This window comes from Salvelinus alpinus, chromosome 24 (genome assembly GCF_045679555.1).
Source record: "Salvelinus alpinus chromosome 24, SLU_Salpinus.1, whole genome shotgun sequence".
Lineage (NCBI taxonomy): Eukaryota > Metazoa > Chordata > Actinopteri > Salmoniformes > Salmonidae > Salvelinus > Salvelinus alpinus.
In genome coordinates, this window is record NC_092109.1 from 41,680,635 (window position 1) to 41,700,894 (window position 20,260).

Here is a 20,260-nt window from a genome sequence, read left to right on the forward strand (position 1 = left end):
TAATCACGGTAGCATCCACATTTAATTAAAAAAGAAATGTAACCTTTATTTATCTAGGCAAGTCAGTTTTAAGAACAAATTGTTATTGACAATGACGGCCTACATGAATGTAGAAGCGTTGAGAAACATCTTCTATTCCTACTGTGTGTTTTCTCTGAGGAAGGTTCTTACTGCGGAGTGGGTATCTCTAGGGCACACATGAAAGCCTGCTCCCTGACTCCCCATCTCTCAGCGGATTGAGTGTGATGTGAACACCTGGTTATCTTCGATCCAACACACCCACACACAAACACAGCCCAGAGGCCTCAGGCTCAGACCCTGTCCAGGCCATCAACACTGACCGACAGACAGACAGACAGACAGACAGACAGACAGACAGACAGACAGACAGACAGACAGACAGACAGACAGACAGACAGACAGACAGACAGACAGACAGACAGACAGACAGACAGACAGACAGACAGACAGACAGACAGACAGACAGACAGACAGACAGACAGAGACAGACAGAGACACAGAAAGAGAGACAGACAGACAGAGAGACAGAAAGAGAGACAGACAGAAAGAGAGACAGACAGAAAGAGAGACAGACAGAAAGAGAGACAGACAGACAGACAGACAGACAGACAGACAGACAGACAGACAGACAGACAGACAGACAGAGCGAGACAGACAGACAGACAGACAGACAGACAGACAGACAGACAGACAGACAGACAGACAGACAGACAGACAGACAGACAGACAGACAGACAGACAGACAGATTAAATCATTATAGTCTATAAATTGTGAATAATATAGGCTGTGACTTACTTAAAATTAAATACAAAATTGAACGAAGAATGCCTTTTTAGGCTCATTAATCTACGGTGCCTTTTTGAATTCATTTTTAGAAACATGAGTTTGGCCAGTGTCTGTGGCTTCAGGCTCATAAGATGGTGCCTGGAGAGCCAGCCAGCAGCAGAGAATATCCTCTCAGTGCTTGCAGAGCCACTGGGGATGCTAAACATCCTTCGGGCCAGGCTGGGCAGAGATGCAGAGTTGTTGTTTTTTGTGTTTTTTTTCTTCGTATGTAGGCCTAAAGGATTTTATGTAAAATAACCCGATCTAAACGGAAAGCTCCTTGAAAGAGGGAATATACCAGACCTTTTGTATAGATAATAGAACAAAAATGAAGGAAACGTTTAATAGGAGATCAGAGTTGTAGTTTATAAATACTCTGCTACAATGACATTCTGACCTCGCTACCCGGCTCGTTCCTTTTTGTTAGCATGTACTGTAGTAAGTACATCATACTGCTTTCAGGATACGTGTCTTTTCAGATTCCACAATGATTCTTTAGTTGTGGACACTACATCACCACACTCCCTCTCTTCTTTAGTAGTGGACACTACATCACCACACTCCCTCTCTTCTTTAGTAGTGGACACTACATCACCACACTCCCTCTCTTCTTTAGTTGTGGACACTACATCACCACACTCCCTTTCTTCTTTAGTTGTGGACACTACATCACCACACTCCCTCTCTTCTTTAGTAGTGGACACTACATCACCACACTCCCTCTCTTCTTTAGTAGTGGACATTACATCACCACACTCCCTCTCTTCTTTAGTAGTGGACACTACATCACCACACTCCCTCTCTTCTTTAGTAGTGGACACTACATCACCACACTCCCTCTCTTCTTTAGTAGTGGACACTACATCACCACACTCCCTCTCTTTTTTAGTTGTGGACACTACATCACCACACTCCCTCTCTTCTTTAGTTGTGGACACTACATCACCACACTCCCTCTCTTCTTTAGTTGTGGACACTACATCACCACACTCCCTCTCTTCTTTAGTAGTGGACACTACATCACCACACTCCCTCTCTTCTTTAGTAGTGGACACTACATCACCACACTCCCTCTCTTCTTTAGTAGTGGACACTACATCACCACACTCCCTCTCTTCTTTAGTTGTGGACACTACATCACCACACTCCCTCCCTTCTTTAGTTGTGGACACTACATCACCGTACTCCCTCTCTTCTTTAGTAGTGGACACTACATCACCACACTCCCTCACTTCTTTAGTTGTGGACATTACATCACCACCACACTCCCTCTCTTCTTTAGTTGTGGACACTACATCACCACACTCCCTCTCTTCTTTAGTAGTGTTTCCACTGTCTTCCCTGTCTTCACCTGTCTTTCCTGTCCTAGTACCTGTCTTTGCCTGTCTACACCTGTCCTCCCTGTCCTAGCACCTGTCTTTGCCTGTCTACACCTGTCTTTCCTGTCCTAGTGCCTGTCTACACCTGTCTTTCCTGTCCTAGTGCCTGTCTACACCTGTCTTCCGTTTCTACACCTGTCTTCACCTGTCTACACCTGATGTTGGGGAAGGAAACAAGCTGGTGGACACATACACCTTTCATCACCCAGACTGTAGAGAGGAAAGATACACACCTTTCATCACCCAGACTGTAGAGAGGAAAGTTACACACCTTTCATCACCCAGACTGTAGAGAGGAAAGATACACACCTTTCATCACCCAGACTGTAGAGAGGAAAGTTACACACCTTTCATCACCCAGACTGTAGAGAGGGAAGATACACACCTTTCATCACCCAGACTGTAGAGAGGAAAGTTACACACCTTTCATCACCCAGACTGTAGAGAGGAAATATACACACCTTTCATCACCCAGACTGTAGAGGGAAGATACACACCTTTCATCACCCAGACTGTAGAGAGGAAATATACACACCTTTCATTACCCAGACTGTAGAGAGGGAAGATACACACCTTTCATCACCCAGACTGTAGAGAGGAAATATACACACCTTTCATTACCCAGACTGTAGAGAGGGAAGATACACACCTTTCATCACCCAGACTGTAGAGAGGAAATATACACACCTTTCATTACCCAGACTGTAGAGAGGGAAGATACACACCTTTCATTACCCAGACTGTAGAGAGGAAATATACACACCTTTCATCACCCAGACTGTAGAGAGGGAAGATACACACCTTTCATCACCCAGACTGTAGAGAGGAAATATACACACCTTTCATCACCCAGACTGTAGAGAGGAAATATACACACCTTTCATCACCCAGACTGTAGAGAGGAAAGTTACACACCTTTCATCACCCAGACTGTAGAGAGGAAATATACACACCTTTCATCACCCAGACTGTAGAGAGGAAATATACACACCTTTCATTACCCAGACTGTAGAGAGGGAAGATACACACCTTTCATCACCCAGACTGTAGAGAGGGAAGATACACACCTTTCATCACCCAGACTGTAGAGAGGAAATATACACACCTTTCATCACCCAGACTGTAGAGAGGAAATATACACACCTTTCATCACCCAGACTGTAGAGAGGAAAGTTACACACCTTTCATCACCCAGACTGTAGAGAGGAAATATACAAGTTAGAATTAACTAGAGTAGGTAGTCTAGTATTATCAACCTTCATAGCCTGCAGTGTGTGTGTGTGTGTGTGTGTGTGTGTGTGTGTGTGTGTGTGTGTGTGTGTGTGTGTGTGTGTGTGTGTGTGTGTGTGTGTGTGTGTGTGTGTGTGTGTGTGTGTGTGTGTGTGTGTGTGTGTGTGTGTGTGCGTGCGTGCGTGCGGAGATTATGATAGCTTGTTCAGGTAAACAGTAAACAATCCTACAGGGCAGAATCAGAATCTCTTATTTACTGACTGGAAGTTCAAGGAGAGACTGTCAGCACGGTGGGGGGGGGGGGGGGGGGGGGGCTGGTTAGTCTGGTGCAGCCTTAGGGACTGTGTAACTTTCCGTCTGAGTTTTCGGGATTCTTACGCGTAGGTGTATGTGTTTGTACTTGTTTGCGTACATTTGGTGAGTATCTTAAAATGTCCTACAGCACCCTCCCCCCACCACCGTAATACAATTAAAACAACCTAATTTGCATTTTGTGAGCTAACTCTTGACTTCTACTTACTAGCTGTGGCTGATGATAGATCATTTATTGTGGTAAAAATGTACATCCTATGACTGAGATGATGTGGTTGTAACACCTAGCTACAGTTGAAGTCGTAAGTTTACATACACCTTAGCCAAATACATTTAAACTCAATTTTTCACAATTCCTGACATTTAATTATAGTAAATATTCCCTGTTTTAGGTCAGTTAGGATAACCACTTTTATTTTAGGAATGTGAAATGTCAGTATAATAGTAGAGAGAATTATTTATTTCAGCTTTTATTTCTTTCATCACATTCCCAGTGGGTCAGAAGTTACACTCAATACACTCAATTAGTATTTGATAGCATTGCCTTTAAATTGTTTAACTTGGGTCAAACGTAGCCTTCAACAAGCTTCACACAATAAGTTAGGTGAATTTTGGCCCATTCCTCCTGACAGAGCTGGTGTAACCGAGTCAGGTTTCTAGGCCTCCTTGCTCACACACGCTTTTTCAGTTCTGCCCACAAATTTTCTATAGGGTTGAGGTCAGGGCTTTGTGATGGCCACTCCAATACCTTGACTTTGTTGTCCTTAAGCCATTTTGCCACAACTTTGGAAGTATGCTTGGGGTCATTGTCCATTTGAAAGACCCATTTGCAACCAAGCTTTAACTTCCTGACTGATGTCTTGAGATGTTGCTTCAAAATATCCACATAATTTACCCTCCTCATGATGCCATCTATTTTGTGAAGTGCACCAGTCCCTCCTGCAGCAAAGCACCCCCACAACATGATGCTGCCACCCCCATGCTTCACAGTTGGGATGATGTTCTTCGGCTTGCACGCCTCCCCCTTTTTCCTCCAAACATAACGATGGTCATTATTGGCAAACAGTTCTATTTTTGTTTCATCAGACCAGAGGACATTTCTCCAAAAAGTGCGATCTTTGTCCCCATGTGCAGTTGCAAACCGTAGTCTGGCTTTTTTATGCCGGTTTTGGAGCAGTGGCTTCTTCCTTGCTGAGCGGCCTTTCAGGTTATGTCGATATAGGACTCGTTTTACTGTGGATATAGATAATTTTGTACCCGTTTCCTCCAGCATCTTTACACAGTCCTCTGCTGTTGTTCTGGGATTGATTTGCACTTTTCTCACCAAAGTACATTCATCTCTAGGAGACAGAATGCGTCTCCTTCCTTAGCGTATGACGGCTGCGTGGTCCCATGGTGTTTATACTTGCGTACTATTGGTTGTACAGATGAATGTGGTACCTTCAGGCATTTGGAAATTGCTCCCAAGGATGAACCAGACTTGTGGAGGTCTACAATACATTTTTCTGAGGTCTTGGCTGATTTCTATTGATTTTCCCATGTTGTCAAGCAAAGAGGCATTGAGTTTGAAGGTAGGCCTTGAAATACATCCACAGGTACACCTCCAATTGACTCAACTGATGTAAATTTGCCTATCAGAAGCTTCTAAAGCCATGACATAATTTTCTGACATTTTCCAAGCTGTTTAAAGGCACAGTCAACTTAGTGCATGTAAACTTTTGACCCACTGGAATTGTGATACAGTGAATTATAAGTGAAATAATCTGTCTGTAAACAATTGTTGGGAAAATTACTTGTGTCATGCACACAGTAGATGTCCTAACCGACTTGCTAAAACTATAGTTTGTTTACAAAAGATTTGTGGAGTGGTTGTAAAACTAGTTTTAATGACTCCAGCCTAAGTGTATGTAAACGTCTGACTTCAACTGTATCTTAATATCAATGGACTAACTACCTGTAAGTCGTTCTGGATAACAGTGTCTTCTCAATGACTAACATGTACAATGTGTGATTGCGTGCACCAGCTTCACAATGATGAAGAAACCTGTCCCAGTCCCGGGTAACCAGGATGAAACCTGTCCCAGTCCAAGGTAACCAGGATGAATGAACCTGTCAAAGTCCAGGGTAACCAGGATGAAACATGTCCCAGGGTAGGGTAACCAGGATGACACCTGTCCCAGTCCAGGGTAACCAGGATAAAACCTGTCCCAGTCCAGGGTAACCAGGATGAAACCTGTCCCAGTGTAGGGTAACCAGGATTAAACCTGTCCCAGTCCAAGGTAACCAGGATGAATGAACCTGTCAAAGTCCAGGGTAACCAGGATGAAACCTGTCCCCGGGTAGGGTAACCAGGATGAAACCTGTCCCAGTCCAGGGTAACCAGGATAAAACCTGTCCCAGTCCAGGGTAACCAGGATGAAACCTGTCCCAGTGTAGGGTAACCAGGATAAAACCTGTCCCAGTCCAGGGTAACCAGGATGAAACCTGTTCCAGTGTAGGGTAACATGGATTAAACCTGTCCCAGTCCAAGGTAACCAGGATGAATGAACCTGTCAAAGTCCAAGGTAACCAGGATGAAACCTGTCCCAGGGTAGGGTAACCAGGATGAAACCTGTCCCAGTCCAAGGTAACCAGGATGAAACCTGTCCCAGTGTAGGGTAACCAGGATAAAACCTGTCCCAGTCCAGGGTAACCAGGATGAAACCTGTTCCAGTGTAGGGTAACATGGATTAAACCTGTCCCAGTCCAAGGTAACCAGGATGAATGAACCTGTCAAAGTCCAGGGTAACCAGGATGAAACCTGTCCCAGGGTAGGGTAACCAGGATTAAACCTGTCCCAGTGTAGGGTAACCAGGATGAAACCTGTCCCAGTGTAGGGTAACCAGGATGAAACCTGTCCCAGGGTAGGGTACCAGGATGAAGAAACCTGTCCCAGTCCAGGGTAACCAGGATGAAACCTGTCCCAGTCCAGGGTAACCAGGATGAAACCTGTCCCAGTCCAGGGTAACCAGGATGAAACCTGTCCCAGTGTAGGGTAACCAGGATGAAACCTGTCCCAGGGTAGGGTAACCAGGATGAAACCTGTCCCAGTCCAAGGTAACCAGGATGAAACCTGTCCCAGTGTAGGGTAACCAGGATGAAACCTGTCCCAGTCCAGGGTAACCAGGATGAAACCTGTCCCAGTGTAGGGTAACCAGGATGAAACGTTTTCCAGTGTAGGGTAACCAGGATGAAACCTGTACCAGTGTAGGGTAACCAGGATGAAACCTGTCCCAGTCCAGGGTAACCAGGATGAAACGTTTTCCAGTGTAGGGTAACCAGGATGAAACCTGTCCCAGTCCAGGGTAACCAGGATGAAACGTTTTCCAGTGTAGGGTAACCAGGATGAAACCTGTCCCAGTCCAGGGTAACCAGGATGAAACCTGTCCCAGTCCAGGGTACCCAGGATGAAACGTGTTCCAGTGTAGGGTAACCAGGATTAAACCTGTCCCAGTGTAGGTTAACCAGGATGAAACGTGTTCCAGTGTAGGGTAACCAGGATGAAACCTGTCCCAGTGTAGGTTAACCAGGATGAAACGTGTTCCAGTGTAGGGTAACCAGGATGAAACGTGTTCCAGTTTAGGGTAACCAGGATGAAACCTGTCCCAGTGTAGGTTAACCAGGATGAAACGTGTTCCAGTGTAGGGTAACCAGGATGAAACGTGTTCCAGTGTAGGGTAACCAGGATGAAACCTGTCCCAGTGTAGGTTAACCAGGATGAAACGTGTTCCAGTGTAGGGTAACCAGGATGAAACGTGTTCCAGTTTAGGGTAACCAGGATGAAACCTGTCCCAGTGTAGGTTAACCAGGATGAAACGTGTTCCAGTGTAGGGTAACCAGGATGAAACGTGTTCCAGTGTACTGTAACTAGGATGAAACCACTTTTCCCTACTTTCCACTTGTCTTGTTTTTACTTTTCTATCCTCTCGTTACCTCAGTTCTCTTCCTCCCCCTGCTCTCGCTTCCTTTTAACCTCACTCTTCCTCTTCCTCCCCCTGCTCTCGCTTCCTTTTAACCTCACTCTTCCTCTTCCTCCCACTGCTCTCGCTTCCTTTTAACCTCACTCTTCATCTTCCTCCCACTGCTCTCGCTTCCATTTGACCTCACTCTTCCTCTTCCTCTCTTGGCCATATACCACATCTCCTTGAGCTTTTTTGCTTAAATATAATATTTCTAGGGTTGATTCAAAAGTCAAGTTAACACTGTAGAGAGTTATATTACCACTCAGTGGTGTAAATGAACCCCGCTGTTGGTGTTAATAACCAGAGTTTAACCAAAACCACACCCATCATTATCATATTTCCCAGCATGCTCTATTGCAGGTTGATTTTCAAAATAATTGTTTTATTCAATATCTATGTTTTTTCATATACATTGATTGATTAATTAACTTAATCTCATGCTACTAAAATATAATTAACATTGATTTTACTAAACTATTATAATCTGTTACTTGGAGTTATTGCACACATTTACTGAAATAGTTCAGGTTTAGATGTTTAAGGTTGTCTCATATCTTCCCAACACCGGCAGTCAATCTGAATGCCGGGTGGCAGGTGAATAAAAAAAACGAATAAAAAATGTTGGATATCCCCACTCTAGCTGGATTCCAGTAGTAATTACACATCACTTTGTAAGCCAGCACAATGTGATTTACAGGCCTGATGTGGCCTGTAAACCATGAGTTTCAGGCCACTAGTGACGGGAAACCGAGGCTTCCTAAAGGCTTTGGCGCTTTCACCAAAGTGTACCGATAAAAACGGTTCACTACGCAGATATTCGTTATCTGTTCACATATTAGTGACATCTGCTGGTCAGCAATAAATAGCAGCGTTTGATTATCAGATAGACGTTTTTTGTTTTCATTCAAACCGTGGCGCAACGATAAGTCATTGGCTTTAGTAGTCTATAATCAGGTGGAATATTAGGTTTCTATTGTACATCATGTTTCTCTATCTTTTGCCTTCAAGTTCACTATTTTATTTTTAAACAGAACCTATGGCATTATTTAGAATGCTTAAAACAGAACCTATGGCATTATTTAGAATGCTTAAAACAGAACCTATGGCATTATTTAGAATGCTTAAAACAGAATCTATGGCATTATTTAGAATGCTTAAAACAGAACCTATGGCATTATTTAGAATGCTTAAAACAGAATCTATGGCATTATTTAGAATGCTTAAAACAGAATCTATGGCATTATTTAGAATGTTTAAAACAGAATCTATGGCATTATTTAGAATGCTTAAAACAGAATCTATGGCGTTATTTAGAATGCTTAAAACAGAATCTATGGCATTATTTAGAATGTTTAAAACAGAATCTATGGCATTATTTAGAATGCTTAAAACAGAATCTATGGCATTATTTAGAATGTTTAAAACAGAATCTATGGCATTATTTAGAATGCTTAAAACAGAATCTATGGCGTTATTTAGAATGCTTAAAACAGAATCTATGGCTTTATTTAGAATGCTTTAAACAGAATCAATACTACACTAAATAAAACGAATGATTTGAACAACAGAGCAGAAAGTGTGGTTTTCACATTTAAAAAAATAAAGCTAAATATTGTGTCTTCAACAGGATTCCACCTCATACCCTGATGTATTTTAATGTTCCATGGTTTCCTGCTCTACCTGCTACGCTACTGTTAAGGTGAAACATGAAAAGTCCTGTCTATATTTGTCAATACGGTGTCCAGTAGAGGTTGGTGTTTGAAAGCCGCTTGGAATCGAAGAAAGCACCAGAACTACAGCAAAATGAGTGGGATATGCAAAAACATAGTTTGGAAGAAAAAAAACGTGATTATACGAAGTTTCTGACGGCGTTGGTGACGTACTTCTGATAAAGTGACACGTGTATCGGCACGCTGCTTCTAAGTAAGCTGCTTAGTGATTTCAATGCCTCTGAGCTCCGATATCAAACATAACATCACTAGTATTAGGGTAAAACTAGGCGCTCAAAAGAAGGCCTTATGAGGTATGTTTTTTGTACTGCCTTAATGAATCACATTTTAATAAAAAAACGTATTCTCTTAGGATCTCACTTGGTGAATCCTGGGAAACATGTAAATACTGTAAGTCTTAAAACTCTACAGCAGGGCTATTCAATTCCGGTCCTGAAAGGCCTAAACATTTCTGGTTTTAGATTTGTGTATGGTTCTTCAAAGAACCATCCGATCTATAGTTCCTCAGATACCCTAAAATAGTTCCCCTATGGCATCGCTCTCAAGAACCTTATTTGGTTCCAACTTGCACCTTTATTTTTAAGACTAGTTCACCTCCCCTGAACAATTTCTTCTTTCTTTCTACTTACCCTCCTCCCTCTCATCCCCCTCTCCTCTCCTCCGCCTGTGGAGGTGTGCTAACGGTGGGAAGAGACCCCCCAATGAGAGATAAATGGAACAGAGAGCGAGATGGAACAGAGCGAGAGATGGAATGGAGAGAAGAAATCTCATTCTTCCGTTTCTCTCCTTTCATTACTCAAGGCCTATTTCTTTGAAACACTTTTCCTTTTTCTGTTCCATTTCAGTTCATTCGTTGTATTTCTGTTATTCTCTCCCTTCCCTGCGGAGCTTGGAGGGGACGTGAGGGTGAACTTGGTGTGAAAGCTAATTTTCTTCCCTAAAGTACAATACCATAGTTCTCTTAAAAAATAGCCTCTGATACTGTGTAGGGTTACGCTCCTGTCTATATCTCGCTGGTCATTTCTGTGGTCCTCTAACTCAGTTGGTAGAGCATGGAGCTCCAGTATAGTGGGTTGTATATCAAGGACCACCCATAAGGTCTGCTAAATGGCATATATTATTATTATTATTATGTTATTATTATTGTTGTATTATTATTAATATTATTAATATTTTATTATTATTGTATTATTATTTTTGTTATTTTTACTATTATTATTATTATGAATGTTATTGTTATTATTATTGTTGTTATTAATAATATTATTGTTATTATCATTATTGTTAGTATTATTGGTATCAGTATTCTTATTTATTATTATTATTATTATTGTTATTATCATTATTGTTATTATCATTATTGTTATTATTATTGTTATCAGTATTGTCATTTATTATTATTAGTGATTTTATTATTAGTATTATTGTGTGTTATTATTATTTTTATTGTTATTATTATTGTTATTAATAGTATTAATGTAATTTTTGTTATTATTATTAATAATATTGTATTATTTTATTGTTATTTCTACAGCTTGTGATATTCTACAGGGTGATGTTTTTCCAGCCGTTAAGTCTTTGTAGCTTGTCCATCTTCAGGTTCTGTTCTACTGTATACACTGGGTGGAGAGAGACTTGTCCCAAAACCGCTCTTGCGTTATCTTGGCTGTCTGCTTAGGGTCGTTGTCCTTTTGGAAGGCGAACCTTCGCCCCAGTCTGAGGTCCTGTGTGCTTTAAAAAAACAGAAATACCTTAATTACATAAGTATTCAGACCCTTTGCTATTATGTTTCCATTGATCACCCTTGAGATGTTTCTACAACTTGATTGGAGTCCATCTGTGGTAAATTCAATTGATTGGACATGATTTAGAAAGGCACACACCTGTCTATATAAGGTCCCACAGTTGACAGTGCATGTCAGAGAAAAAACCAAGCCATGAGGTCGAAGGAATTGTCTGTAGAACTCCGAGACAGGATTGTGTCGAGGAACAGATCTGGGGAAGGGAAAGTTTCAGAGAACACAGTGGCCTCCATCATTCTTAAACTGAAGAAGTTTGGAACCACCAAGACTCTTCCTAGAGCTGGCCACCCGGCCAAACTAAGCTTTCGGGGGAGAAGGGCCTTGGTCAGGGAGGTGACCAAGAACCCAATGGTCACTTTGACAGAGCTCCAGAGTTCCTCTGTGGAGATGCGAGAACCTTCCAGAGGGACAACCATCTCTGCAGCACTCCACCAACCAGGCCTTTATTTTAGAGTGGCCAGACGGAAGCCACTCCTCTGTTAAAAGCACATGATAGCCCCCTTGGAGTTTGCCAAAAGGCACCTAAAGGACTCTCAGAAACAAGGTTCTCTGGTCTGATGAAACCAAGACTGAACTCTCTGGCCTGAATGCCAAGCGTCACTTCTGGAGGAAACCTGGCACCATCCCTACGGTGAAGCATGGTGGCAGCATCATGCTGTGGGGATGTTTTTCAGCGGCAGGGACTGTTAGACTAGTCGGGATTTAGGGAAAGATGAACGGAGCAAAGTACAGAGAGATCCCAGAGTGCTCAGGACTTCAGACTGGTGCGAAGGTTCACCTTCCAACAGGACAACGACCCTAAGCACACAGCCAAGACAACACAGGAGTGGCTTCAGGACAAGTCTTTGAATGTCCTTGAGTGTCCCAGCCACAGCCTGGACTTGAACCCGATCGAACATCTCTGGAGAGACCTGAAAATAACTGTGCAGCAACGCTCCCCATCCAACCTGACAGAGCTTGAGGGGATCTGCAGAGAAGATTGGGAGAAACTCCCCAAATACAGGTGTGTCAAGGTTGTAGCATCACACCCAAGAAGACTCGAGGCTGTAATCACTGCCAAAGTACTGAGTAAAGCGTCTGAATACTTATGTAAATGTGATATTTCCTGGGGGGATTTTTGATTAATAAAAAAAAAAATCTTAACCTCTTTTTGCTTCGTAATTCTGTGGTATTGTGTGTAGATTGATGAGGGGAAAAAACACTTTCATCCATTTTAGAATAAGGCTGTAACGTAACAAAATGTGGAAAAGGGGAAGGGGTCTGAATACTTTTAGAATGTACTGTGTGTGTTCACTTGATCATTTCTTGAACAGGTATGAAAGGCTTAGAAATGAAACACATGACATATGCTTTATAAATAGTATTTAGTGTCATGTGGCTAGGATGATGAATGCTGTCTCTATAAAAAAAAACAGTCATTATACCAGCACGCACGTGTTAGCTAATCCGTCTCTGTAAATGTTGAATATATTTATTGAAACGCTTCAGACGTACAATCATCCCTCACTTCCCTGTGGCTCAGAGAGAGAGAGAGAGAGAGAGAGAGAGAGATAGAGCGAGAGAGAGAGCGAGAGCGCGAGCGAGCCCCGGGACAGCAACACAATTAGACCCAACCAAATCATGAGAAAACAAAAAGATAATTACTTGACACATTGGAAAGAACTAACAAAAAAGCAGAACAAACTAGAATTATTTTTGGCCATAAACAAAGAGTACACAGTGGCAGAATACCTGACCAGGAAAGCTTTGACTATGTACAGACTCAGTGAGTATAGCCTTGCTATTGAGAAAGGCTGCTGTAGGCAGACCTGGTTCTCAAGAGAAGACAGGCTATGTGCACACTCCCCACAAAATGAGGTGGAAACTGAGCTGCACTTCCTAACCTCCTGCCCAATGTATGATCATATTAGAGACACATATTTCCCTCAGATTACACAGACCCACAAAGAATTTGAAAAAAAACAACCCAATTTTAATAAACTCCCATATCTACTGGGTGAAATACCACAGTGTGCCATCACAGCAGCAAGATGTGACCTGTTGCCACAAGAAAAGGGCAACCTGTGAAGAACAAAACCATTGTAAATATAACCCATATTTATTTATTTTCCCTTTTGTACTTTAACTATTTGCACATAATATGACATTTGAAATGTCTATTGTTTTGCAACTTGTTTACTGTTAATTGTTATTGTTTATTTCACTTTTGATTATGATCTACTTCCCTTGCTTAGGCCATGTTAACATGTGTTTCCCATGCCAATGACTCCCTACAATTGAAATTCAGAGAGAGAGAGAGAGAGAGAGAGAGAGAGAGAGAGAGAGAGAGAGAGAGAGAGAGAGAGAGAGAGAGAGAGAGAGAACGACTGTGTGAATAACTCACTGTATTCCTTTTTTTTCCTTTCTCTTCCCCATATCACCTTTTCTCTCTCTCCCTTTCTTTCCTCACCTCTTACTCTCTCTCTCTCCTTTTCTTTCCTCATCTCTTACTCTTTCTCTCTCCCTTTCTTTCCTCATCTCTTACTCTCTCTCTCTCCCTTTCTTTCCTCATCTCTTACTCTCTCCCTTTCTATCCTCATCTCTTACTCTCCCTCTCTCCCTTTCTTTCCTCATCTCTTACTCTTTCTCTCTCCCTTTCTTTCCTCATCTCTTACTCTCTCTCTCTCCCTTTCTTTCCTCATCTCTTACTCTCTCTCTCTCCCTTTCTATCCTCATCTCTTACTCTCTCTCTCTCCCTTTCTTTCCTCATCTCTTACTCTCTCTCTCTTTCTATCCTCATCTCTTACTCTCTCTCCCTTTCTTTCCTCATCTCTTACTCTCTCTCTCTCCCTTTCTATCCTCATCTCTTACTCTCTCTCTCCCTTTCTTTCCTCATCTCTTACTCTCTCTCTCTCCATTTCTTTCTTCATCTCTTACTCTCTCTCTCTCCCTTTCTTTCCTCATCTCTTACTCTCTCTCTCCCTTTCTATCCTCATCTCTTACTCTCTCTCCCTTTCTTTCCTCATCTCTTACTCTCTCTCTCCCTTTCTTTCCTCATCTCTTACTCTCTCTCTCTCCCTTTCTTTCCTCATATCTTACTCTCTCTCTCCCTTTCTTTCCTCATCTCTTACTCTCTCTCTCTCCCTTTCTTTCCTCATCTCTTACTCTCTCTCTCTCCCTTTCTTTCCTCATCTCTTACTCTCTCTATCTCCCTTTTGTTTCCATATAACCCTTCATATTTCTGTCTTCCTTTTTTTATTTCCTTATCTCATCCTCGCCACCTTTTATCTCCCCTCTCTCCCTCCCCTCTCTCCCTCCCCTCCCCTCCAGGTATTGGTACCCAGAACGGCAATGCGGAGAATGACCAAGACTTTAAGGGTCACTCCCAGAAGCAGGTACAGTTTAACCCTGGCCAGACGCGGGCCACGTGGCGTGTTGTGATCCTTGCCGATGGGATCTTTGAACAGTCTGAAACCTTCCGGATCCTTCTGTCTGAGCCCGTTATGGGAGCACTGGAATTCCCTACCACCGCCACGGTGGAAATACTGGACCCTTCCGACGGTTAGTACATATCTGCTGATCTAAGATCAGTTTAACCTATTTGTTTATATCTTAATGGATTAATTATAATGAGAGCGGGGACCTGATCCCAGATCAGCACTCCTACTCTGAAACTCTTTGACCAATCATGGAAGCTCTAGAGTTCCCTGCTCCTACTACTACTACCGTTCCACTTATTCAATTCCAGGCAATGAGCCTGTCCTCCAATATCTCCGCCCACCAGCCACCACTGGTACACTGGTACTGATGCTATGTGTAGTATTTGGAATATAATATAGTATAATATAGTATAGTATAATATAGTATAGTATAATACAGTATCGTATAATATAGTATAGCATAATATAGTATAATATAATACAGTATAGTATAGTATAATACAGTATAGTATAATATAGTATAAGATAGTATAGTATAACATAGTATAGTATAATATTGTATTGTGTAATATAGTATGGTATAATATAGTATACTATAATATGGTATAGTATAATATAGTATAGTCTAATATAGTATAGTATAATATAGTATAGTATAATATAGTATAGTATACTATAGTATAGTATTATATAATATAGTGTAGTATAATATACTATCGTATAATATAATATAGTATTGTATAATATAGTATAGTATAGTATAATATAGTGTCGCATAATTTAGTATAGTATAATATAGTATAATATAATATTGTATAGTATAATATATTATAAGATGTATAGCATAGTACTGTATGTATAATATATATCTCTCTGTATCAAACTACCAAAGCATTATTGCATTTAAGGAAAACATCAACAAGTTAAAATAACAGTCTGTCATTATCGTCACCTCTCACTTTCCTGTTCAGACTCTAGTTCATTTAAGGTAATGAAGGTGTTGTAGCCTGTAGGTAACATTACTGTACAGTAACCTACCGAGTCAACCCGGTTATCCTGCTATAGTACGGCAGCATACCCAGTCAACCCTGTTATCCTGCTATAGTACGGCAGCATACCGAGTCAACTCTGTTATCCTGCTATGGTACGGCAGCATACCGAGTCAACCCTGTTATCCCTCTATAGTACAGCAGCATACCCAGTCAACCCTGTTATCCTGCTATAGTACAGCAGAATACCGAGTCAACTCTGTTATCCTGCTATGGTACAGTAACTTAACCAGTCAACTCTGTTATCCTGCTATGGTACAGTAACCTAACCAGTCAACTCTGTTATCCTGCTATGGTACAGTAACCTAACCAGTCAATTCTGTTATCCTGCTATGGTACAGTAACCTAAGCAGTCAACTCTGTTATCCTGCTATGGTACAGTAACCTAACCAGTCAACCCTGTTATCCTGCTATAGTACAGTAACCTAACCAGTCAACTCTGTTATCCTGCTATGGTACAGTAACCTACCCAGTCAACCCTGTTATCCTTCTATGGTACAGTAACCTAACCAGTCAACTCTGTTATCCTGCTATGGTACAGTAACCTAACCAGTCAACTCTGTTATCCTGCTATGGTACAGTAACCTAACCAGTCAACTCTGTTACCCTGCTATAGTACAGTAACCTAACCAGTCAACTCTGTTATCCTGCTATAGTACAGTAACCTAACCAGTCAACTCTGTTATCCTGCTACGGTGCAGGAGCCTACCTAGACTACCACACAGGTTCAAACTAATGAGCTAATTTACTCTCACAGCTAGAGAGAAATGTTGGTGTTTTTAGGTTACTGTGTTGTGTATTTTTGTTGTCAATTCCTTGACTCTCCATATTTAGATAATTATACACGTGCAGCAATTAACCACAGATATTCCCTTTAGAATGATGCACAGTCCTCCTCTGATTCATTATCTCTCTCTAGCTCTCTCTATCCATCATCTCCCTCTCCCTCTATCTATTCAACCTCTCTCTCTATCCTCCGTCCTCTCCCTCTCTCTATTCAACCTCTCTCTCTATCTTCCGCCCTCTCCCTCTATCTATTCAACCTCTCTCTCTATCCTCCGCCCTCTCCCTCTCTCTATTCAACCTCTCTCTCTATCCATCATATCCCTCTCTCTCTCCCTCTCTATTCAACATCTCTCTCTATCATCCGCCCTCTCCCTCTCTTTATTCAACCTCTCTCTCTATCCTCCGCCCTCTCCCTCTCTTTTTTCAACCTCTCTCTCTATCCTCCGTCCTCTCCCACTCTATATTCAACCTCTCTCTCTATCCATCATCTCCCTCTCCCTCTCTCTATTCAACCTCTCTCTCTATCCTCCGCCCTCTCCCTCTCTATATTCAACCTCTCTCTCTTTCCATCATATCCCTCTCTCTCTCCCTCTCTATATTCAACCTCTCTCTCTATCCTCCGTCCTCTCGCTCTCTCTATTCAACCTCTCTCTCTATCCATCATCTCCCTCTCCCTCTCTCTATTCAACCTCTCTCTCTATCCTCCGCCCTCTCCCTCTCTCTATTCAACCTCTCTCTCTATCCTCCGCCCTCTCCCTCTCTCTATTCAACCTCTCTCTCTTTCCATCATATCCCTCTCCCTCTCTCTATTCAACCTCTCTCTCTATCCTCCGCCCTCTCCCTCTCTCTATTCAACCTCTCTCTCTTTCCATCATATCCCTCTCTCTCTCCCTCTCTATATTCAACCTCTCTCTCTATCCTCCGTCCTCTCGCTCTCTCTATTCAACCTCTCTCTCTATCCATCATCTCCCTCTCCCTCTCTCTATTCAACCTCTCTCTCTATCCTCCGCCCTCTCCCTCTCTCTATTCAACCTCTCTCTCTATCCTCCGCCCTCTCCCTCTCTCTGTTCAACCTCTATCTCTTTTCCTCCCATTCCCTCTTTATTGTCTCACATTCTCGCGATCTCTCTCTCTCTCTCTCTCCTCATTTCTCTTTTTCTTGTCTTCCCCTGTGGGTTAATTATGGCTATATGGAGGGAAGGGCTTGTTTTGTTGTAATATGACAGAGAGAGAGAGGGGGGGGAGAGAGAGAGAGAGAGAGAGACAGAGACAGAGAGAGAGACAGATACAGAGACAGAGAGCAAGAGAGAGGCAGAAAAAGTTTGACAGAGAGAGAAAAGAGAGGGAGAGAAAGAGAGAAAGAGAAGGAGATTTGCTGCTGTTTCTGCTTAAACTAATGGCCCGGAGAACCCCTGGCTGTGACTGTTGTTAGCCCTGCACTAGCTTCTCTAATGATGACTACAACCTCTCTGTTGTTTGGGTCTCTGCCTGTTAGCCTGTAGCTAATCTCTCTGGAGGCTAGGTTGATATAGTGATGTTTTCCTGATTTCCCACACTAATTGTGAGGACACTTAACAGGTTAGCTTGTCTCTCTAGTCTGTCTAAACCTCAGGGCATTCTATATTAACCTAGCAGTACTCTGAAGATGAAGGTTCTCTCTATGTTTCTGTGTGCTAGCTACCCTCTCTGAGGGTTTCTCTAATTGTGAGGGGTCTTTGTGTATTGCCTTGCTCCCTCTAAAGTTGAGAAAACACTCTATAAGCCTAGGACAACTTTCACTAATGATGAGGACTGCCTCCATCTTGCTGTCGGTTAGCTTTTAGCCACATCCCTTCAGAGGGTAAGGGTGCTTCCCTTATTTCCAAGGACGCTAGCTTAGAACACTAGATAGCGGAACGCCTAATCCTTCTAAAGTGTATGGCATGTGGATTAACCTTGCATAAGTTAGACTAACGACTGTACGAAATTCCCTGATCGGTGGAGTGGAGTTGGGGAGAGAGCATTTGTGGCAGGTGTGTCCTCTACCCAACTCTATGGTCACGTGATGACGGAGGGCACTTGTGGAAGTTGCGTCCTCGATATAACTCTATGGCCAGGTATTTATACGGGCAGCCATTGAGGGTGCCTCCTTTCAAACCGGGTCCTTCACCCAGACAGAGTTGATGAATTTGAGCACGCCAACAACTCTCGCAACAGCAACCACCAGTATGCGTCATTGATTACAAACCAAACTTACCTGTCATCTATCTTACGTAAATAACCAGCTGGTTACTGAGTCAAGTTCCTGTTCAAGACATCAAGACTCTTCAAGATCGTAACACAATCCATCTGAAAGAAATGCCCTGTATAGCCTCATCTCCTCTAAAATCATATAAGACTCTGATAGACGGGATCTTTGCGTCCACCTACTCTCTAAACAGTAGATGGTCATCACCATAACTCTCACCTAAACCTAAATTCAGTTACACTAACGACTATCTTTGTCTGTCTGTCTTCTATTAACTTCCCTCTCGAGAGTCTGGGGATATTTCTCCTTAATTGCTAGGAGCTATCTTCATCCTGACTCCCTCTAAAGGTATGAGATATGGGCTTGCTGTATTAGCTTTGTATAACTTAAGCTAATGATGGGGACAGCATCTGTCTTTGTGTATTAGCCCAGCTACCTTCCCTAGAGGTTAGATCAGGCTAGTTAATTTGGTAGCCCAGCTACCTTCCCTAGGGGTTAGATCAGGCTAGTTAATTTGGTAGCCCAGCTACCTTCCCTAGGGGTTAGATCAGGCTAGTTAATTTGGTAGCCCAGCTACCTTCCCTAGAGGTTAGATCAGGCTAGTTAATTTGGTAGCCCAGCTACCTTCCCTAGGGGTTAGATCAGGCTAGTTAATTTGGTAGCCCAGCTACCTTCCCTAGAGGTTAGATCAGGCTAGTTAATTTGGTAGCCCAGCTACCTTCCCTAGGGGTTAGATCAGGCTAGTTAATTTGGTAGCCCAGCTACCTTCCCTAGGGGTTAGATCAGGCTAGTTAATTTGGTAGCCCAGCTACCTTCCCTAGAGGTTAGATCAGGCTAGTTAATTTGGTAGCCCAGCTACCTTCCCTAGAGGTTAGATCAGGCTAGTTAATTTGGTAGCCCAGCTACCTTCCCTAGGGGTTAGATCAGGCTAGTTAATTTGGTAGCCCAGCTACCTTCCCTAGGGGTTAGATCAGGCTAGTTAATTTGGTAGCCCAGCTACCTTCCCTAGAGGTTAGATCAGGCTAGTTAATTTGGTAGCCCAGCTACCTTCCCTAGAGGTTAGATCAGGCTAGTTAATTTGGTAGCCCAGCTACCTTCCCTAGGGGTTAGATCAGGCTAGTTATTTTGGTAGCCCAGCTACCTTCCCTAGAGGTTAGATCAGGCTAGTTATTTTGGTAGCCCAGCTACCTTCCCTAGGGGTTAGATCAGGCTAGTTTGTGTGTTAGCCTTCATCTACCTTCCCTAGAGGTTAGATCAGGCTAGTTAATTTGTTAGTTCAGCTTCGTTCCCTAGAAGTTAGATCAGGCTAGTTTGTGTGTTAGCCTTCAACTACCTTCCCTAGAGGTTAGATCAGGCTAGTTTGTGTGTTAGCCTTCAACCACCTTCCCTAAAAGTTAGATCAGGCTAGTTTGTGTGTTAGCCCAGCTACCTTCCCTAGAGGTTAGATCAGGCTAGTTATTTTGGTAGCCCAGCTACCT

General features: G+C 42.6%; 1 protein-coding gene across 1 annotated transcript in view; it reads left to right on the forward strand.

Annotated features, from left to right (window-relative positions):
• LOC139551908 (FRAS1-related extracellular matrix protein 2-like) overlaps nucleotides 1-20,260 on the forward strand; it is a 275,653-nt gene that overhangs the window by 132,203 nt on the left and 123,190 nt on the right. The window contains exon 10 of the mRNA XM_071363246.1: nucleotides 14,611-14,841. Within this exon, the coding sequence (XP_071219347.1) occupies nucleotides 14,611-14,841 (231 nt within the window). The remainder of the gene's footprint in view (nucleotides 1-14,610; nucleotides 14,842-20,260) is intronic.